The 20,612-nt window shown below is 46.5% G+C and overlaps 1 protein-coding gene across 1 annotated transcript in view; it reads left to right on the top strand.

Annotated features, from left to right (window-relative positions):
• The window catches only part of TTC9 (tetratricopeptide repeat domain 9), a 33,076-nt gene extending 17,563 nt beyond the window's left edge, over nucleotides 1-15,513 (top strand). Inside the window, exons 2-3 of the mRNA XM_081830319.1 lie at nucleotides 9,509-9,691; nucleotides 11,299-15,513. Coding sequence (XP_081686445.1) covers nucleotides 9,509-9,691; nucleotides 11,299-11,378 — 263 coding nt within the window. The 3' untranslated portion in view covers nucleotides 11,379-15,513. The remainder of the gene's footprint in view (nucleotides 1-9,508; nucleotides 9,692-11,298) is intronic.
• The last annotated feature ends 5,099 nt before the right edge of the window (nucleotides 15,514-20,612 follow it).

Raw genomic sequence — 20,612 nt, 5'->3', positions numbered from 1 at the left:
TTAGGCCTCAGTTTCCCCATCTAGAAAATGGGTGAGATACTAAAGCCTACCTCTTAGGTTGTTATCAAGATGAAATGAGTTAATGCTTAGAATAACGCCTGGCCCATTCATGCTTAAAAAAAGTTATCTGCTCGTACTCTTATTACCCTTCTGGAAGGATGGATGAACACTGCCTACAGGACTAATTCTCTTGAGCTCATCATGGAGCATCTCAGCCTTCTGCTGTTTCCCCATTTCCCTGGCCTGGGCTCCTGTTCTCCTGGGAGAAGTCTCTAATCACTAAGAAGAGAAAAACCCAAAATGTCACAAGCCGATCATCTGTGGGAGAACAATTGTTTTCCCACATGTGCAGATTTTTCCAGCTCTAGGACTTGGCCATCTGGGACCTGTTTGGCCTTGTGGGTAATCCTGGAGCTGCTCACGGCTGTCCTGGGTTCTCAAAGTTTAACCAACTGCGTGGTCCTTAAGAAACATATATCCAGAATGCTAGAATATAAAGAACCAGCTCAGGAGGTGAAGGCCCCTTGCAGGCATCCCCTGGGGACTTCTTAAAAATGGGCTCCACTCTAGTCGTTTGGAATCTGCATCGCAGATTGGGCATGGGGTCTAGGATCTCCACGTTAAACAAATTTCCACGGGTGATTTAATGTGAAACATTTGTCTGTAGGGTTCTCATCAGATGTCAGACTTTTTTCGTCCTGCCAGCAAGCCTTGAGGAAAAAGGTAGATAGCAACCATAATTATCTTTATGTTTATGCACTTGAAAGCTGAGACCCAGAGGGGTGAGGTGTTTTAACCCAAGGACACATGCATGAATGCCAATTCCAGGGCCATTGTCTGGCTTGAACCAACTAGCTCAGAGGCACTGAAACTGGCCAGCAACTTCTCTGCTAAAAGTACTTTCCTCTTCCCTCCCAGACTCTGTAAAGCCCTATAGAGTCAGGAACCAGGCCTATTCATTTTCCTGCCACCTCTGGCGTTTAGAGCTCCTAGCTCTCCTGAATTATTAGGACCCCAGAGGAGCTCAGCTACTTCGGCTCCATCCCCTCCCCATCCTTAAAGCTGTCAGCCAGATGCTGACTGTGGAACCCATTCATCCGTCTGCAGCGAGGGAGAAGGCACATACAGTACTACCGTTTGCTGTTTGGGGGCGTAGAGGGGTAGAGGGTAGAACCACCTGTTAACTCAGAGGCTGGCTCGTGTGAAGTGAGAAGGGCCCCGAGCCCCACTCCAGTCTTTCCTTGAAGCCCCCTTTTCTGGCTGCAAAGCTACTTTTGTAATGTTCTCTGCCTCTACCCACCTGGTCCCAATAGAGAAAACACCTTTGAAAGGAACACAGGTAAAACCAAGCATCGAACCTAGGTTTGGGAAACACTCGGAGCAAGTGTGAGTTTGTCTACACCCTCGACCATGAAACAAAAATGAGAAATCAAAAGAAGAGAGTTGTTTTCAGAACTCCGAATGCAAGCATTTGTGTACATAGAGGAGAAAACCAGCGCTTCCGCGGAAAGGTGGAATGGGGTGGGTCATTGCAGTCCCGGACATGGAGCCTCAGAAGCAAAATCTCTATCATTTCACTGCCCAGGTGACATTCCCATTGCTCTGCCACAGCAAGACCCTCTAAATCACCCTCCACAGTGTCTCTGACCTATTCTTGAAAATTTGCTTTAAATCAAGCTTTAGCTCTGTGTATGTGTCATATACCGTGTGGAGGACGCAAAATGGAAATTTTCTCTGGTGAATGTACATGTTGCTGGGGAAACCATATTTGACAAATGGTTTCCTAAAGAGCTAGCATTTGTGAGAGCCCGTGTCTGTGCCCAGCACTGTGTGAAACATATAACATACTTTAATTATCTCATTTTATCATCACAAGAGTTCCCACAAAATAGGTATTACTATCTTCATTTAATACACAGGAAGAGTAAGGCCGAGGGAGATTAAGTGATACGCCCAAGGGCCTGGTCTAGTAGGTGGCAGAGCTTGGACTGCAGCCCAGGACTGTATCTCCAGATCCAGCGATTGATGTTCAGCCAGCACACCCCAGAGCTGGCCCAATACTATACGCCTGTCCGGTTGGCTATGACCTGTCCCAGTTGTTGAATATTCCCAGTGTCACCTCTGTCCAGATCCAAACTCCATCCACTTTACTACTATGCCATTGCCCCTTAAAATAAATCTGAAAACCAAATAATTTTGTTCCCTTTGGGGAAATTTTCCCCCAGTAATGTGACAGCCACTTCCCGAGCCCACCTCTCAAAGGAATGACCAGCAAGGTGTGTGGGTTTCCTAAGGTTGCCGTGATAAAGCACTGCAAACTGTGCCTTAAAATGCTAGCAGTCTGTTGTCACGGTTCTGGAGGCTAGGAGTCCAAGGTCAAGGTATGGGGAGGGTTGGTTCCTTCTGCGAGCTATGTCGGGGGGAGAGGGGGTGAGTCTGTTCCATGCCTCTCTCCTAGCTTCTGGTGGCCTGGGGTTCCTTGGCTTGTAGATGGCCACCTTTGACCTGTGTCTTTTCACATCATCTTTCCTATGTGTGTGTCTGTCTCTGTGTCCCAATTTCTCCTTTTTATAAAGACACCAGCTGTATTGAATTTAGGGCCCATCTAGTGACCTCATGTTGACTTCATGACCTCTGCAAAGACCCTTTCTCCAAATAGGATCAAATTCTAAGATACTGAGGATGAGGACGTCAACATCTCTTTTGGGGAGGACACAGTTCAACCCATAAAGTGAGGCAACCTCCTTGTCCTCACTCCTGGTCCCAGTCTAGTCTTTCCTTCCCTCCCATCCCGCCCATGCTTCCCTTCTGGGCAGCTGGTAAGGGCCAACTATAGCCAATCAGTTGTAAGAAGAAAACCAACGGCTGCATGAACTTGTTCTTCCCCCTTTATCCAGCTTCCTTTCATCTCATGCCAGCGAGTGGCACTTTGCCCAGGCAGTCACTATGCCTTGCGTGTAGCAGGAAAAACAAAAACAGGACAGGCATCAGAGCCAGTAGAACCTGACATGTTCTAGCCTGAGGTCTCAGTGTGGTTGCTTTGGGGAACATCCAACATAGGATTTCCACTGTCCCGAGCGCATGACTGTGCAGTGGGGTTCTTTCAGTTGCCGATTCTCTAACTTTTTCCTACCACGGACCCCTTTGCGGAGCTAAGAAAGGCTGCCAGCTCATTTTATAAAACCATACATACCCTAACCACCCAAGGTTGACCATGGAAGAGGAATCTCCATGTGCAAGGATGATTGGACATTGACAGCCCACTTCTTGTCCCCCAAATTTACCACCACTTCTGTCACCACTGTTGGCTTGGGGAAGGCTTTTCTCTTCTAATACTTCTTCCCCGCCATGACTAGAAGCTTGTCTGAATCCTCCATGGCTTAGCTGTAGCATTTATTTAAACACGTCAGAAGACCCAGAGACCAGAAGGTTAATAACATTTCTCTCAAAAGGGCTTCCTTTTTCTTCCCATCTTCTCATGTCCACTGTGGACATGTCTCCCCCCTTCATACCCCTTCTGCCACCGAATGACTGCATCTTTGAATCCAAAGATATACCCAGAGTCGAGGCCACAGATGGGAACAAGCTCCCTCTCCATCCATCATGAGACCTGCCTTCCCGAGTTCTCAGCCTCCTCTGCTGAAACTGACTGACAGAGGCAGAGCTTACTCCCTTAAGGGAAGATCTTGCCCCAGAGCCTGGCCTTGGGAAGACCGCATAACCCAATCTCTATGCAAAAAAAAAAAAAAAAGGCTCCATGTAGTTGGAAAGTTGTCTTACAGAAGCCCTTTTGATCACTGCCCTACAAGTTCTGAGTGTCATCCCCAACAGAAAATGCCTCACTAATAAGTAGTAGGGAGAACAGAGTTCCTTTTGAAGAGGAACCAGTGAAACAGTGTCGTCCTTCTATTAAGTGGACAACATTTGTATTCACAGGCTGTTAGACTGAAATGGAGAGTAGAGGTTATTCAGCCAAGTGAGGGTCCCTCCTTTTACAGAGAGGAAACTGAGGCCCAGTAAGGGAAAGTGATTTTCATACTGTTGGCTAGTGGCAAAGGTGGGACTAGAATCTAGCTCTCTGATTCCCAGCCTAGTACTCTTTAAAATATTGATCCATTCCATAAAGCAGAGCACATAGACTGTCATATTATAAACCTTAATTCAAATACAGACCAGGTTACAACAACGTGGAAGAATTTCTGAATCATCAGTGAATCCAAAATGGCAGTCTAAGCCCTCCTGGATGAAGGGCTCTAAGCACATGAATATAACAGCAGAGGGAAAATATTTCAGAGGTTCCCTAATGCTAGTCAGTTCTGTCTCCTAGATGCCTCTTAAACTGATCCTTCTCCCCTGTCTTTCTGCCTCCACTTGAATCAACCTAGTCAAACCATTTCATCATCCCAGCGTGACTAAGAATAAAGTTCCAGATCCTCAACAGGGACCAGAAGGGTCTAGGTGTCCGGGTTTCCTCTTGCTTTTCCAGCTTCCTTCCTTTTAACCCTACCCTTCAGGCTCTCTGCTCCAGCCAGGCATAGTTCCTCAAAACTCCTCAAATAAGTCAATCTCCCCCTTCCACCTCTCTCAATCTCTTTCTCTGTTGCTTCTGCCTAGAAGGCGTTTTCTCCTTTCCACCTAGATCACTGGTTCTCAAACAGGGAGGATTTTACCTCCTCCCCCGCGCCCCCCAGGATATTTTGCAATATCTGGAGACGTATTTTTGGTTGTCACAACTGGCATCTAGTGGGTAGAAGTCAGGGATGATGCTAAACATCATACAATGCACGGGGCATCCCTCTATGACAAAAAGTTATCCAGCCTAAAATGTTTATAGTGCTAAGGTTGAGAAACACTCAGTCTTCAGAGCCCCGCTTAAATACCACTTCTTCCATGAAGCCCTCCCATGATACTTTATATTGGTTGAGGGCCCCTCCCCCTCAGTGTGCTCCCTCTCTTCCCTTCTTCCCAGTCTTGGCATTTGGGAGTACTCAAGATAATGGAACGTCTGCCTTCCCCACCAGCCCATTAGTTCCAGGATGGAATGGAGTGTTTGGTTCACCACTGATCCTGTGCCCTGAACAGTGCCCAGTGAATTTAGGCATTGCTTTTTGCCTTGTTGACCCTGAGACACAGAGAAAGGTAGTTTACACTTGTTGACACAGAGAAAGGTAGTTTACACAGGCGATGTGGCTTTTACCGGGGGTTACATGGGTTTTGGAAGGCTTCAAACACAGACCCACAGAGACCCATGGTCAAGAGCACAGTCTGGAGATCCTGGCAGAAGTGGGTGGATATCATAATTCTACCACCTCCTAGTTGAGTGACTTTGAGCAGGTGACTTAATTTCTCTGGAATGGGTTTCATCGTCTAAAAAAGAAGCATCTAAATAGAACCTGTTTCACAGTTACCGTGAAGATGAAAAGACATAGTGTATGTAAGGCACCGAGCACCACCTCTGACCCAGGGCAAGGGATTGACCATGGAGAGGAAGCAAGGGCACTGGGATGATGCGATCGCAGCCCACAGGCCCTGGGTAGTGGGCATAGGGATGCGGAAGGAACATCTTGAGACTGCTGGTCAACCTCTCCTTCTGAACTTTCCCCACTCTAAGGATGTGCCTACAAACATCCCATCTTGCCTCTCCCTTGGGCTTGTTATGTGAACCCCAAATAGCTCCCCACCCAAACTACAGGGCTGCCTAAAAAATCACCTATAGGTAGGGCTGCGGGTAGCTTTCCAGACTATCTCTTACCCCCTCCACCCCAGACCCCCCTTAAGAGCTCTGGCTGGCACCCCAGGTTTCGTGCCTGGGTTCCACCCTGGCCCAGCCTTTAGGACGGCAGCCCATTTGGACCCAAACTGACTCTAGATTTCTCTGTTTTCCTGGGCTCCACCTGTGGTGCCAGCAGGGGCCCCCATACCCTGTAACCTGCCTGGCCTCACCACCCATGGGGTCTGAAACCTGGTCCACGGCCAAGTATCACGGTTCCCATTGGATCTGGAGCCACCGGGGAATTCGAAACATTTTCAATGAAGGATGCCCAGAATTTGATGGCTATCCTTTCTTCTCCCCTGGGGGGAGGAGGATCTGTTTCCATTTCCAGGCCTTCTTGCTTCCTTTCCTCACCACCCCACTCTCATTTTAGGCATTCAAAAGCTGTTTTTAAAAGAGACAAGGGCCCATTTCCTACACTGCTCAGGTCAGCCAACAGAAGTGTCTGTCTGAAGATGGACAGGAAGTGGCTTGTCCTGCCTGGGCAGAGAGGACACCAGATGAGGCATGTGGGAGCCCAGACAGGAAATCCTTTAGCTCTGGGAGCAGGTGTTGGAGCCAAGCCCCACACAGGTAACCAGTGAGGTCCATGCACAGGAACCTCTTGACAGAAAGCCCTCCCTGTCCGCAGAAATGTGTGAGCACCAGGGCGGGCTCCAACAGCTTGGGGGGTGGGGAGGGGTCCCCACAGCTGAGGGAGGAGAGGAGAAGGTGGCATCAGCTCAGCTGGATGGACACCTGGCTGCCAGCACATGGTTTTCTGTGACCACAGCCACCCACGCCCAAGGGGGTAGCAGCCCCTCACTTCGGTCTCCCTGTTTGGCTTTCTGCCCTGGGGCCTGTGAAACCTGATGGGTCAGTTTCTAGATCTGGGCTGATTCTCTTCCACTTCCTGGTTCTCACACCTTCAACTTCAGAGACTGTGTGGTTCACCTCCCCCTCAGCCAGCCAAGAAGGATGTGGGTGGGTATTCCTCCCCCCACAAAATGTCCAATGAAAGATCTGATCTCCTAATCAGCAATTCTTATCCCTGGGGAGTTATTTAAAGGATCAAAACAGCTGAAGTTAGACCTCTGAAGATTTAAATCAGTGACTCGCCTCTATCCCGGAGACAGAGCGGTTCCTCCCATGCGGGAGGAATCTGAGCACAAGGAGCAGCCATCAGTCTCCTCCCCCACCACCCAGTCTGGTCTTGACGGGAAGAGCACTTTTGCCTCCTACATCTCTCTCTCTCTCTCTTTTTTTAAAGATTTTATTTATTTGAGAGAGAGAGAGGGAGCATGAGCAGGGGGATGGGGAGAGGGAGAAGCAGGCTTCCCGCTGAGCAGGGAGCCCGATGCGGGGCTCCATCCCAGGACCCCGGGATCATGACCTGAGCCGAAGGCAGATGCTTAACGACTGAGCCACCCAGGTACCATTGCCTCCTACGTCTCTTTTTATTCACTTGGAAGAAACAGAGAGGTGCCTTTCCCTGCCCCTCCCCGTCCCCCTTTCTGGTAATCCCTCCAACGTGTATAACACAATCTTCACTCAGTGCCTACTAAACATTTGCGTGATCGCATGGAGGGGGAGACAGCCCAGCAGGGTGGGGAGTTGGGTGAGGCGGGGGGCCACTGGGCACACAAGGAAAGGGGGCATCACTCTCCAGGGTCTCGCAAGCTTCCTGGCCCTGGCTCTGGCCCTGCAGCGGAGGCTGGTGAGAGGAATCTTCAAGGAGTGATGGTTCACTCAGAGACGGCTGATAGAAAATAGGAAGGGGCCCCACCACAGACACCTGCCAGCCCCAGCTTCCTCTTGCCTGGGACACGGGGCCTCACAGGTCCTGAGGTGTGCTCTCTACGGGCTGGGCACTGGCCCATCAGAAGACCCCTATTCCCAGGAAATGCAAAGACAAACTTGCATGAATGAGAACTTGAAGAAAGTCAGAGGCAGTTGTCACTGCAGGGGTGTAAGGTTGAAAAGAATGATAATAATATTAAATGACACTTGGGGTAACTTACTCTGTGCCAAGCCCTGTGTTAAATACTTTATGGCCATTATCTTATGAAATCCCCTCAACAACTCGTTAAAGAACTTGGGCACTGGAGCCAGGCAGCTTTGATTTAAATCCCAGCCTTGGAAGGCCTGGATGGCTCAGTTGGTTAGGCGTATGCCTTCAGCTCAGGTCATGACCAATCCCCATATAGGGCTCCCTGCTAGGAGCCTGTTTCTCCTTCTGCCTGTCCCCCCTGCTTGTGCGCGCTCTCTCTCTCTCTGACAAATAAATAATCTTTTAAAAATAAATAAATAAATAAATCCCAGCCTTGCCTCTGTCATGTTGTGTGCCCTTGGTAAATGAGCTAATCTTTCTGGGCCTCAGTTTCCTCATCTGTAAAATGGGAATAACAGTAGGACCTACATCATGGTATTCTGAGGATTATGTCAGGGAATACAAGTAAAGCAATGCCACGAGCATCCCGCACCAGGTGAGCACTTGACAAGAATTAGCCACAGTTAGCTTTGTTAGCGCCCCTTGTAGCTTATTCCTAGGGCTGCCACAACACGAGTCTCATAAACTGGTGGCTTGAACAACAGAAATTTATTGTCTCATAGTTCTGCAAAGTAGGAGTCCAAGATGGAGGTGTTGGCAGATTTGGTTCCTTCAGAGGGCTGTGAGGGAGAATCTGTTCCATGCTTCTGTTTTACCTTGTGGGGGCCTCAGGCGTTCCTTGGCTTATAGATGGCCATCTTTTTCCCCTGTTTCTTCACATCGTCTCACCTCTGTGTGCTTCTGTCTCTGTGTCCAAACTTCCTGTTTGTGTTTGTCCGTTTGGGCTGCTATACCAAGAGATGGCTCAGGCAACACAATTTCTCACAGTTCTGAAGGCTGGGAAGTCCACGGTCAAGGTAGTAGATTCAGTGTCTGGTGAGAGTCTGCTTCCTGGTTCATAGACAGCTGTCTTCTTGCCATGTCCTCATGGCAGAAGGGGAAGGGAGCTCGCTAAGGTCTCTCTTGTAAGAGCACTAATCCCAATCATGAGGGTTCAGCCTCATGACCTAGTCACCTCCCAAAGACCCCACCTCCAAATACCATCACACTGGGGATTGGTTTTCAACACATGAATTTTTTGGAAAACAAACATTCAGCCTATAGTGGCATTTTTTTTAATTAAAAAATTTGTTTTAAATTTATTCATTTGAGAAAGGGAGAGCAAGCAAGCAAGAGCAATGGGGAGGGGCAGAGGGAGAGGGAGAAGCAGACTCCCCGCTGAGCACAGAGCACAATGACACAAGCCCTACCCCAGGAGCCTGAGATCATGACCTGAGCCAAAGGCAGAGGCTTAACTGACGGAGCCACCCAGGCGTCCCTATCGTGTGTGTTTTTATAAAGACACCAGGCATATTGTATTAGGACCCATTCCAACGACCTTACTTTACCTTGGTTACCTTTTTTGTAAAGATCCTATTTCCAAATAAGGTCACATTCTGATGTACTAGGAGTTAGGACTCCAACATATCTTTTTGGAGGGGACACAATTCAAGGCCAAGTAACTTACTCAAGGTCACACAGCTTGTTGGTGATGAAAGTGGGTCCTAGAACCCTAGATTATTTGATGACAAATCCCATGGCAATACACCCCAGCATAAAACCCCAACACAATTCCACCTTTTCTGGGCAGGGAGAAAGAACCAAAGAGAGACATTCAGAGTCTGCTGTGTTAGAGCCTTTTCCCTTCTCTCTCCCTTCCTCCATAGCCTGTCTGCTCCAGGCTGAACTGGTGAACTATGAGCGAGTCAAGGAGTATTGCCTCAAAGTCCTGAAGAAGGAAGGAGAGAACTTCAAGGCCCTTTACCGGTCTGGTGTGGCCTTCTACCACCTTGGAGACTATGACAAAGCCCTCTACTACCTGAAAGAAGCAAGGACCCGACAGCCAACAGGTAAGTTGGCAATTGCTGTTTTCTTACCGTCAGTCCCCTCTGGCAGCTCCGGAGGCCTCCCCGTCGTGACGCACAGCTGTCCTGGCTGGCGGGGCCAGGTGTGGGGCAGGACCTGAAATGAGGAGCATGAACAGTCCATGCATTTGCCTGGGGTCTGCATTCCAGGGAGCTGGGGCTCCTCTTTTCAAATAGAATATGGAATTCTTTGGGTTTTTTTCCAATCCAGAAGCCAGCTCTCGCCGCTTACTCAATAAATACATATTGAATTCTGAGTTATGTGCCACGGTTTGTGCTGGGTGCCAGGGATGGAGATAAGAAGATGGAATCCCTACTTGTGAGGACCTCACACTCCAGCTGGCGAGACAGAATATGAATGGATACTCTTGGTGCTGAACTCAACATCTTCCAGGAAGCATGCTCTGACTTCTCTGGTCAGCTCCCATTTCTTAGAGCCTGCATTACCTAGACCGTTCGCTCAAACTCATATCCACCAGCTCAGCCACTCATTCATTCCACAGACATTTACTGAGCAGATCAGGAGCTATTCTAGATGCTGGGTAGATAGCAGTGAATAAAAGGAAGCTGCTACCTTCCAAGAGTTTATGTTATAACGGAGGAGGAGGGACAGTAAACAAATGGACAGATAGATAATGTAATATTTAGTCATGCTAAGTGCCAGGAAGAAAATAAAGCAGAGTAAAAGAATCAGGAGTAAAGGGGGTGCTGTTTTACACCAGGTGGTCAGGAAGAGCCTGTAACATTTAAACAACGAATTTGACTTGGTGTTACCATGGTTGTTCACATGGCTGATTTTTTTAAAAATGCAGTTCTCCATCCAAGAAGGATTTAAGAACTTCAGGATCAGTTTGCAAATATCCAAATGCATACTTTTTTCTATATTCTTAAAGAATGCCCATATCCCTTATCTTTATTTTTATGTGTCACCGGTTCTTTTTCTGTATATAAATTGTGTTCTATACTCTAGGCAACTTGAGGACTAAGAACTGGACCCATTTGACAGAATTTTCTTGAACACCTCCTATATGCCAGCACTGCTAGATGCTACCCCTGGCATTTCTGAGTGTTAGCATTCATATGACATCCCAGGCAGGCTGCTCACTAATTTAATGCCTTCGAATGGGGGGGGAAATGCCCCCGTTTCTGGGGAGGTGGGTACCTGACCTTATGTAAAGGACAAAAGTAAGACAATGAAGCAAAGTCATTTTAAACTCTTTAGTTTAAAAAATTTACCTTCAATGAATATTTATTGCTCACTGGATGAAGCACGTTCAGACTTCTCTATTTCGGTCCTCACAGCAGTTGTATGAAGAAGGTACTATGCTCCCCAGGGGAGGCAGGCTGCCAAGTCGGATGCACCACTTAACCATGGGGCTCCCAGGGCATCTTCATCTCTCCAGGGGCTCGGTTCTCCCCTTTGTCACAGCGAGGATGAGGACCCGTACTTGGCATGATTGTAATGATGTGAAATAGATGATGAGGGTAACAAGCGTGGCACAAAGTAGGATTCTGTGTAGACCCGACAGTTCCCCGTGCCCCCCCCCCCCCCGCCGCCAGGTGCTCCCTAAGGTGTGTTTCCCTCCTCACAGACACCAACGTGATTCGGTACATCCAGCTGACGGAGATGAAGCTCAGCAGATGCTCCCAGAGAGAGAAGGAAGCCATGTAACAGCTGCTGCCGCCCCAGAGCCAGGACTCCCAGGCAGCCCCCCGTGAAGCGCCCCTCCTGGGTTTTGTTCCCTTCTCCCCACCTCCTCTGGCTGCCCCTCAACAACCTGTCTGCTCCCAGTGTGAAAAGAAGGAGACATGCAGGTTTGGAACCTGGCGGGTTGCCTGCCATGGAGACACCCCTTCTCTAGCAGGCCAGCTACTGAGAGGGACCTGACTTCTTCGGGGACAGCCGGAGAGGACTCTTACAGGGCCGAGAGTGCTGTCGCAGCTTTGACTTTGGCCCGTGCTTCTGACAGAGGCAGAGCCTGCTGGGTGTACCAGCCCAACGGCAGCAAGCACGGAGCCCATGGGCTGGACCCCTCCACACTTTGCCGACAGACCCGAGCATCTCAAGGCAACCGTGACAACTCCAGGGAGGAGAGAAATACCAGACGCCTCGGGTGAAGCCAGCAGACCATGAATTTGTACACTGGATTCCTCGCCCCCAGTCACCTCAGCCCCTGCCTCCCTCCCTCCACTTGTGGTCTGGGCCTGGCTTTCTTCTCTCCCCCTCGGGGATCTGAGACTGCCAGGATGCACATGCCATGGAAGCCCACTCTCCGTGCCCTCTGGTGACCACACATACCATTCTCCCATACTCCCACCCAGCAGGCAGCTGCGACAGCAGGGCGGCAGGGTGAGGTGGGCCAAGGCTGAGCACTGAGCGCCGAGGTGATGGAGGGGAGGGGCGATGACATCCTAGGGGAAGGAGCATTGTATAGCCTGCGGGATCGAACTGTGGACTAAGTAAGTGTAAATAAAAATAAATTAACAGGCAGCAGTTCCTGTCATTTCTGTTGGAAGCAGCCCATTCCCTCCCTCAACTCTGAGTCAGAGCTACGTACGGCTTCCCCCAAAGCAAGGGGCCATTTGTCTGGTGGTAAACAATGTTGGCTGCCGCCTTTGTGCAGTAGAGTGGGCTGGTGCTATGGAGCCTGCCCAGGGACTTGGCTTTGTGGGAATGTGTACAGCCTCCTTTTGATGAAATTATCTGGACTCAATATCTAGCACATAGAATGTGTTCAACAAATATTTGTTGAATGAATAAATTATGACTGCAGACTGGCTCTCCTGCCTTAAATTAATTTTAGCCCAGCCTAGTCTCCTGATATCTATGCTCTTTACGCTCTGCCATGTTGCTCTAGTCAAATAAGAAACATTTACTGAGGGCTTATTGTTTGCCTATCATTGTGCAATACACCGTGCGACAGAGGATGTAGACCCAGTCTTTAAGGAGATGGAAGAGTTAAGAAATACTCATATGAGATTATCACCAATGACACCTTTAATTTATATGATGCTTTAAATTTTTCAAAGCACTTTCGTGTATTTTTTGTGTGATTAGTGAGACAATACTGTACAAATTAAAATATATACAGATGCAATAATGTTAATAGTGAGCATTTATGAAATGCACTATCCTCAGACCGTTACATGTATAATCTCATTTCTTTCTTGCAATTACCCTATGAGATACTATTCACATTAGGTGGATGAGGAAACTTAAAATCCAGAAACATTAACTATCCCAAGGTTATATGGCCTTAAGTGACATAGCTAGGATCTGAACCAGGTCTGTCTGACTCCAGAGCTCTAGCTCCTAACTAACCTATTATTCGTTGCTGCTCTACATAGTATATTGAGTGGTTACCACCATTAGGGAGCAGGACGGTGCGTATTCAGTTGAAAAGCCTTGACTATGGCCATGATGGTACCTGGGCTACCTCTGTATTTAGTCCAAGGTTAAAAAAGGTCCCTAACACCAGACTCCCTAGTGATCGGGGCAGTGACAGGCCAGAAAAGACAGCCGAGACCTAGCAGTTATTTCTGTGTATTATTCATTCTACTTTCTGATGTCAGCACATATCCAAACCCACCTAGCCTTCCCCCAGCATTGGGGAAGGTTCACAATTATAGGTAGAGATTGAAAGGAAGCACAAAGTTAATTATGGGTTCTTTGTGTAATCAGAGGCTCCACCACTGCAGGATCCAATCACTGCTGAGGGGCCCAGAAGCCAGCAGTCCAGGTTATATTCACATAGCTCCCGAAAGGCTTCCAACGGGGGCTTCAAGAAGGTGCTAGAAATACCCAGGGGCCCACAGTTGCTTGCCTATAGCTCACTTCCAGAGAAGAGGAAAAGGAAAATGCTGTTATAGCTGCCACATTCTCCCCCAACCCCTACCAGATCCTTCCCTCTGCCCTCTTCTTCCAGAATGGCTTCACATGTCCCTGACTCAGAACCGTCCTGCATCATACACAGCATAAGCAGATGTGCAAAACTCCCCCGTTCCCAAGCCTCCAGCCCAGAAAGCTTGCGAGTTGGCAAATTGCTTGTCGGGATCTGAAGGATGAGGATGAGGTTAGAGGTGGACTGCAGAACCAGTTCAAACCACCAGGGTCTTCCTTTGGTCTTCATGCCATCAGGAAGGACTCAGACCAACTATACCCAAAACAGAGCAGGAGAGAGGTCTTGCCTCAACAAGTAAGTTGGGGCAGAGCTGTACAGATGGGGATAAGATTGTCGCCATCCTTCTAAAGAGAAAGGTGGAAAACCAGAACTAGGAGAGGACAACTTTGGGCACAGGCCATCTGCCTGTCTGGTGGTTCGCATACACTTGCTTACTGGAATCCATTCACTGTGACCCAAAGTTAAGTGATCCCAAAGTAAAAAATTGCCTGGGGGTGTTGTTCGATGTTTGGGGTGGAGGGATTGAACTTGCTGTGCATTTGTCCAACAGAGACTTCAGAAAGCTGTTAAGCAAAATCAGGTCTATTCACCTTAGCAGACCTTCAGCTTCCTGTTCCCCATCCCTCCCCAAAACAGGGACTGTGATTTAATGACACGCTTTGTTTGCAGATGTCACTGCTGAACTAGACCTGGAGCACTAATCCTGGATCTGACCTGCTTTGTCATCTCCTGCTTGGACTTTTGTAATAGACTCTTTGTGGAAAAAAATTATACTTTTCTTGTTATTGTTATGAAAGCCTCACATGTGTATTGTAGAAATTTTAGCAGGGGAAAAAAAGACAAACTCCAGCCCACCATCCTACCACCCTAGACAAACATTGCTATCCTTTTGGACTTATCTTTCAGTTCTTTTTGGTATAAATGTACACATGCACATGATGGTTTTTTTTTAAACAAAAACTGGATTACACTGTGTATATTCTTTAGTAACTTACTTTTCAAAATGTGTATTTATATTTTAGAATATGTAATACACATACAGATACAAAATTCAAAAAGGACACAAAGTTCTATAGTAAGAAGTAAATCTCCTTCCCACCCTATCTGTCAGCATCTAGTTTCCCTCTGATTACTTGTACTGTATATCCTTCTAGAAACATTTATGCATTTTCAAATATATGTGTATATATTCTTTTGTCACAAATGGTAGCATATCAGACACACTTTTTTGCACCTTGTGCTACTTCCCTTACTATATTATGAACGAAACATTTTTTGTGTGCCTCTCAAACTTTTTCAACAGCATCCTCATTATGCGGATGGACTCTCACTTGGTAGCCCATCTCCTTAGAGTGATTATTTCATTTGTTCCCATTCTCCATTGTAAATAATGTTGCAGCAGACATTCTTGTAGCTAAATTTTGCACACATTTATGGCTATTTCCTTGGGATAAAATCCAAGAAGGAAATTGCTTAGCCATCCTTTAAGAATTTTGATATATGTTGCCAACTGCCCTCAAAGTTTGTACGAAACTTCACACTCTCCTATTTGCAGGCTTGAGAGTGCCCTGTTCCCTGCAACCTCACTAAGAGTGGGTATGGTCATTTACCAAATCTTTACCAGTCCAGTAGGAAAATAATAGTATGTCAATGTTATTTGAACTCACACTTCTTTGATTATTAGTGAATAACATCTTCAAATGCCCATTGACCATTTGTACTTGTTTCTTTGTGATTTTTCTATTTATTTGATATTGGTATGTTTATCTTTATTCTCAATATGTAATTTTATTAAGAATATTATTTTTGTCAAGAAACATTGCAAATATGCTTTCCAAGTGCTTTGCTTTCAAATTTTGTTTATGGTGCTTTTTGACACATATAAATTCTTAATTCTGCAATTAATTTGGATCTCTGTTGCCAGCTCCTTGTACCTATGGTTCACCCTCTTGTTGCTGTCAGAGCTCCCCTTCTAAAACACAATCTGATTCTGTCACTCCACAGCTTAAACATCTTCAGTGGCTCCTCACCCCTTTTAGGATAAAGGCCAAACTCAGCATAACACACAAGGTCCTCCATGTAATTTCTCCCACGGACTCTTCCAGGCTCCCCTCCTGGTCCTCTTCCAAAGGTACCCTACATCTCACCGTTGCACAGCTCCTTGTGATTCCCCAAACCCATCTCTCTGGGTCTCTGAGCCTTTCCATGTGGTTCCCTCTGCCTAGTTGGCCATGCCTCACCCCTCCAACCCCCTCTTTTCCTTGTTAACTCCTATAGGACTCAACCGAGGCATCACTGCTCCAAAGCTTTCCTTGACCCCATGGTCTGTACTCCTATAGCAACATGAGCCTCCCTCTGTGTAGCATTTGCTACAAGGAATTGGAACTTCCTATTTATGTTTGTCTCGCCCACTACCTGGCTGATCCTTGAGGCAGGCACTGGGGTTTATTCATTCTTTGCAGCCAGAATGTTGAGCACAGTGCTTGGCACACAGTAAGTGCTCGATAAACACCGAGCCCTGAATCTGGAATGAATGAATAATGGATTCAGTGGCCAGTGTTACTTGGGGAAAACGCAGGGCTGGACTGAATCTATGCTTCTGAGAACCAAGAAACCACAGGAGACACGTACTCCAGTGTTATGCTTTCCAGAACATCAGAATCGCTTGAAGTAGCTTTTTAAAAATACATAATCTCAGCCTCTGCCTTAGACCCATTGATTCAGGCTCCCAGGGCTAATACTCAAGATACTATAGTTTTTTAAATGTCCTAGTGTTTCCCATGACCAGCCAGGTGAAGGAGCGCGGTGAGGTAGACCAGCAGACAAATCAGAGCTCCGAGCTCCACCATTTCTAACCATGTGATCTCTAAGAGTGGACAGATGGAGCTTTGTTTGAATACCAGCTTTGACATCCACTAGCTGTGTGACCTTGGGGCTGTTGCTTGACTCCTGATCCTCATTTTCCTCCTCTGTATATGAGGATAATTTTATATTCCTTAATGGGCTATTGGGAGGATTAAGAAATAACTTGTCCTCCTAGCTCAGGGCCCTGCACAGAGTAAGCGTGGAATAAACATTCATTTCCTTCCCCCAACCTCCTGAGCCCCCGGTTCCTCAGTTATGGTATGGCTAATACCTTTACGTTCACCTTCCATTTTCCCACCCTGCACTCTAGAAGGAAGGAACTTCCAATAAGCCCTCGGATTACTCTCTCATCAAACAGGGTAAGGACTTGGTTGGGGGGATGGGGCAGAGGAAGCCACATACTCTCTCACATGCTCTCTCCCAACATGTCAGAGACTCCACAACAGTCAGTTGGGATAATTCTGCTGGTTGGCAGAACCAAGGGTCTTCTAGTCACATCCAAAGATCAACCCAGTTTTCTTCCTGTGGTGGGCACACAGAGGCCAGGGGCTTCTGGGCTGCAAGAGGAAGGTGACCACCAGGAAAGAGAGTAATCATTGCCTGTTTCCTCCCAATGCCCTGGGATCCTACTCACATGCCTCAGGGCAGGAAAGACAAAACTGGCCGTAAGGCAGAAATAGCTGATTTGCAGTTGCTCTGAAGAAGGTGTCCCTGTGTCCTGCTCCCAATACGTACTTGCCCTCTCCGCCCAGCCCAGGGCGGGCCACACAGACAGGGAAAATGTATTCAGCCCATCAGGCATGACAGAGTTCAAATTACCAAGTCAGCATGAAAAGTCCCACTCTAAATGGACTGAAATTGGATTCTATTAAAAACCACACTCAGTGAGGCCCTTGGCTATTAATATTTGCAAAGACATGGAGGAGGGGAAGGAGGCAGAGGTCCCTGCAAAAGGCTGGGGATCTCAGCTGTTCAATTGAATTGCTTGTCTGGAAGCAAGCCTACCGTTGAAAGCCAGTTTGCCCTGTTTTCAGCATCTCACTGCATATTAGGGCTGGGAGGAATCTCAAAGCTCACTAGTTTAACCTTTCATCTTACAGCTGAGGGATCAAGTCCAGAGAAGATGAGTATTCAAGGTCACACAGCTCATCAGTAACAAAGCTAGAACTGGAAATAGGTCAGGTTTCTGACAACAAATATAATATTCTGTCTACTGGGCCAAAATACACAGCACCTATCTTAAAAAAAGAAAGTAATGCTGTAAAATTATTCTCTTCTAGAGAAAGAAGGAACATAGTGCACATTCATTCATTCATTCCCTCACTCAGTATTTTTTATTCCACTAACTTCATTATAAGTGGTTCAAAGGTCAACAAAGTATTTTCCCTGCTTGAGAAGCTTAGAGTCTGTAAAGAAGAAAGAAAAATAAACAGGCAACTCCAAATCTGTGTAATAAATATTACAAAATGCCAAGGGCATACATGCAAGAGGCATCTATACCAACCCTGGAGGATCAGTGAAGATTTTCCTGAGGGGGGTACCAGCTGGTGGAGCAGAATAGGTGAGAGATGAGTGAACTTCAAGGTCAATGGCAAGGCTCTACTGTTCCTTTTCTTGGATAAAATCTGAAAGGAGATGAGCTAGTTATCATGAGCTATCTTTTCTTACCCTTTTCCTGGCTTTTCAAGCCTGGGCTCAGACAACGTCACTTTTACCACCTGTGTAGGCCCAAGGGCTGAGAAGTCACAGAAGACGTTATAGGTTATATCTGATTAAACGCCCTCTGTGTAGAACGGGGATGAATGACTACACATGGTATCTCTGATTGCAGTCGGAAGCTCTTCAAGACTTGTGACTTCCATAATAAGCAAAAATCCTACACCATGTTTCACAAATGTAACTCCAGAGGCATAGTGGCCTGAGCACCCTGGGTATATTCCATTGTTTTGTGTGATCTCAGCCTTTTTATTCTAGAACAGCAGTGTCTATCCAAAATAAAATGTGAGCCACCTATGTAATTCTAAATTTTCTAGCAGCCACATTTAAAAAAGTAAAAGGAGGCAGAAAAATTACTTTTAATAATATATTCTAAACAAAAATAAAGTTAAGAAAATAACCAGAAAGAATAAAATACTCAGGAATAAATTTAGCAAAAGAAGTACAAAGCTTAAACTCTGAAGACCACAAAACATGGGTGAAAGAAATTAAAGAAGATTTAACTAAATGGAAAGATAGCTCACGTTCTGAATTGGAAGCTCTGACATTGTTAAGATGTTAACCTCCCAAACTGATCTATAGATTCAACACAATCTTTATCAATATCCCAACTGAGCTCTTTGCAGAAACTTACAAACTAATCTTAAACTGTATATGGATATGCAAGGGACCCAGAATAGCCAAAGCATCTTTAAAAAGAAGAGCAAAGTTGGAGGACCCTCACTTTCCAATTACAAAAGCTTACTACAAAGCTATAGTAATCAAGACCATGTGGTGTTAACATAAAGATAGACGATAGATCAATGGAATAGAAATGATAGGTCAGAAATAAGCCCTCACCTTTATGGCAGATTGCTAAGATATTTCAACGGAGAGAAGAGTCTTTTCAACAAATGGTGCTGAGACAACGGGATAGCCACATGCCAAAGAATGGAGTTGGACCACTACCGTATATTACATACACAAAAAAATTTTACTCGAATGGATTAAAGACCTAAATGCAAGAGCTAAAACTTTAAAACTCTTAGAAGAGAACATCTTTCTGATCTTGGGTTAGGTGATGTTTTCTTGGACGTGAAATCAAAAGCACAAGCACAATTTTTTATTTTTAAAAGACAAAATAGATAAAATGAACTTTTTATCTATTAAAATTAAAAACTTTGGTGCTTCAGAGGACATCATCAAGCAAAATGACAACCCACAGTATGGGACAGAATCTCCCACCTTTTGCAATCATTTTTCTGATAAGATATTTGTATCTAGACTATATACAGACCTGTTTGTTGGTCTTCCTGGCTAAGCGCAAGGCCAGTGGAGGTCATGTCAGAAGTGTCTCCGAGGAGGGAAGTAGACACGGGGGTGGAATAGTAGTGGTTGCACATGGCATCGGCAAGGTTGTGCAGGTGCAGCGTGGCTCCCACCCACTGGAAGAGCAAGTCCATCAGCCGCATGGCATGGAAGTGGACGAGCTGCTCCCACAGCCTTGCACTGAAGTTGTGCAAGATGTCCCCGCCCACAGCAGCCCGCAGCCCCTCCATCGCCGGCCCGGCCAGACCCAAGCAAGCCTAGAATGCACCTTCTTATATTGGGCTAGAACCTGTTTTCCAGTAGTTTCCATCCATGACCTGCCTTTGGCCCTCTTCAGAGCCAGCCAGGTCTTCTCTTCAACATGACCTTCCCCCATCTGGACTCTCTTTAAAGTCTTCTTCTTTTCTGGCCTCTATGTTCCAGTTCCTTCAACTATTCTTTCCTCACAGGTTTTCCAGCACCAGCCCTTGTTTTTCAGTCTGTTCGTGTTCCTCTTAAGATGTGACACCCAGAAACATACCAGCCAGCACAGAAAACAGGGAGCCCTCGTTGTCTCTCTCCACCTGGACTGCAAAGGTGCCTAGCTTTTTTATCAGTTCACTTCACAGCTGGTTGTGGTATATATGTGGCCCCATCTTCTATTTATACGACTGATTTTAAAATTTGTATTATTGAGTTATAATTCTGTACTATAAAATGCACAGATCTCAAGTGTCAGTTGATACATCCTAAAAACGAATACACTCCTGCAACCAACACAACAATCATGATATAGAACATTGCCTTGGGGCGCCTGGGTGGCTCAGTCGTTAAGCGTCTGCCTTCGGCTCAGGTCAGGATCCCAGGGTCCTGGGATCGAGCCCCGCATCGGGCTCCCTGCTCGGCGGGGAGCCTGCTTCTCCCTCTACCACTCCCCCTGCTTGTGTTCCCTCTCTCGCTGTCAAATAAATAAAATCTTTAAAAATAATAAAAATACAGATGGTGGGGTTCTGGAAATTGTATTTTTTTAAAAGCTAAAATTCTGTTACTGGTTCAGAGACTGATATTTGGGAATCACTGAATTGTGTTAATACGCTATAAATATGTGGTAGGATATCTTTGCTGACCCAAACAGA

This window comes from Leptonychotes weddellii, chromosome 9 (assembly GCF_054177405.1).
Source record: "Leptonychotes weddellii isolate Sample4059 chromosome 9, ASM5417740v2, whole genome shotgun sequence".
Classification (NCBI taxonomy): domain Eukaryota; kingdom Metazoa; phylum Chordata; class Mammalia; order Carnivora; family Phocidae; genus Leptonychotes; species Leptonychotes weddellii.
This window is presented reverse-complemented; position numbering and strand designations above follow the sequence as displayed.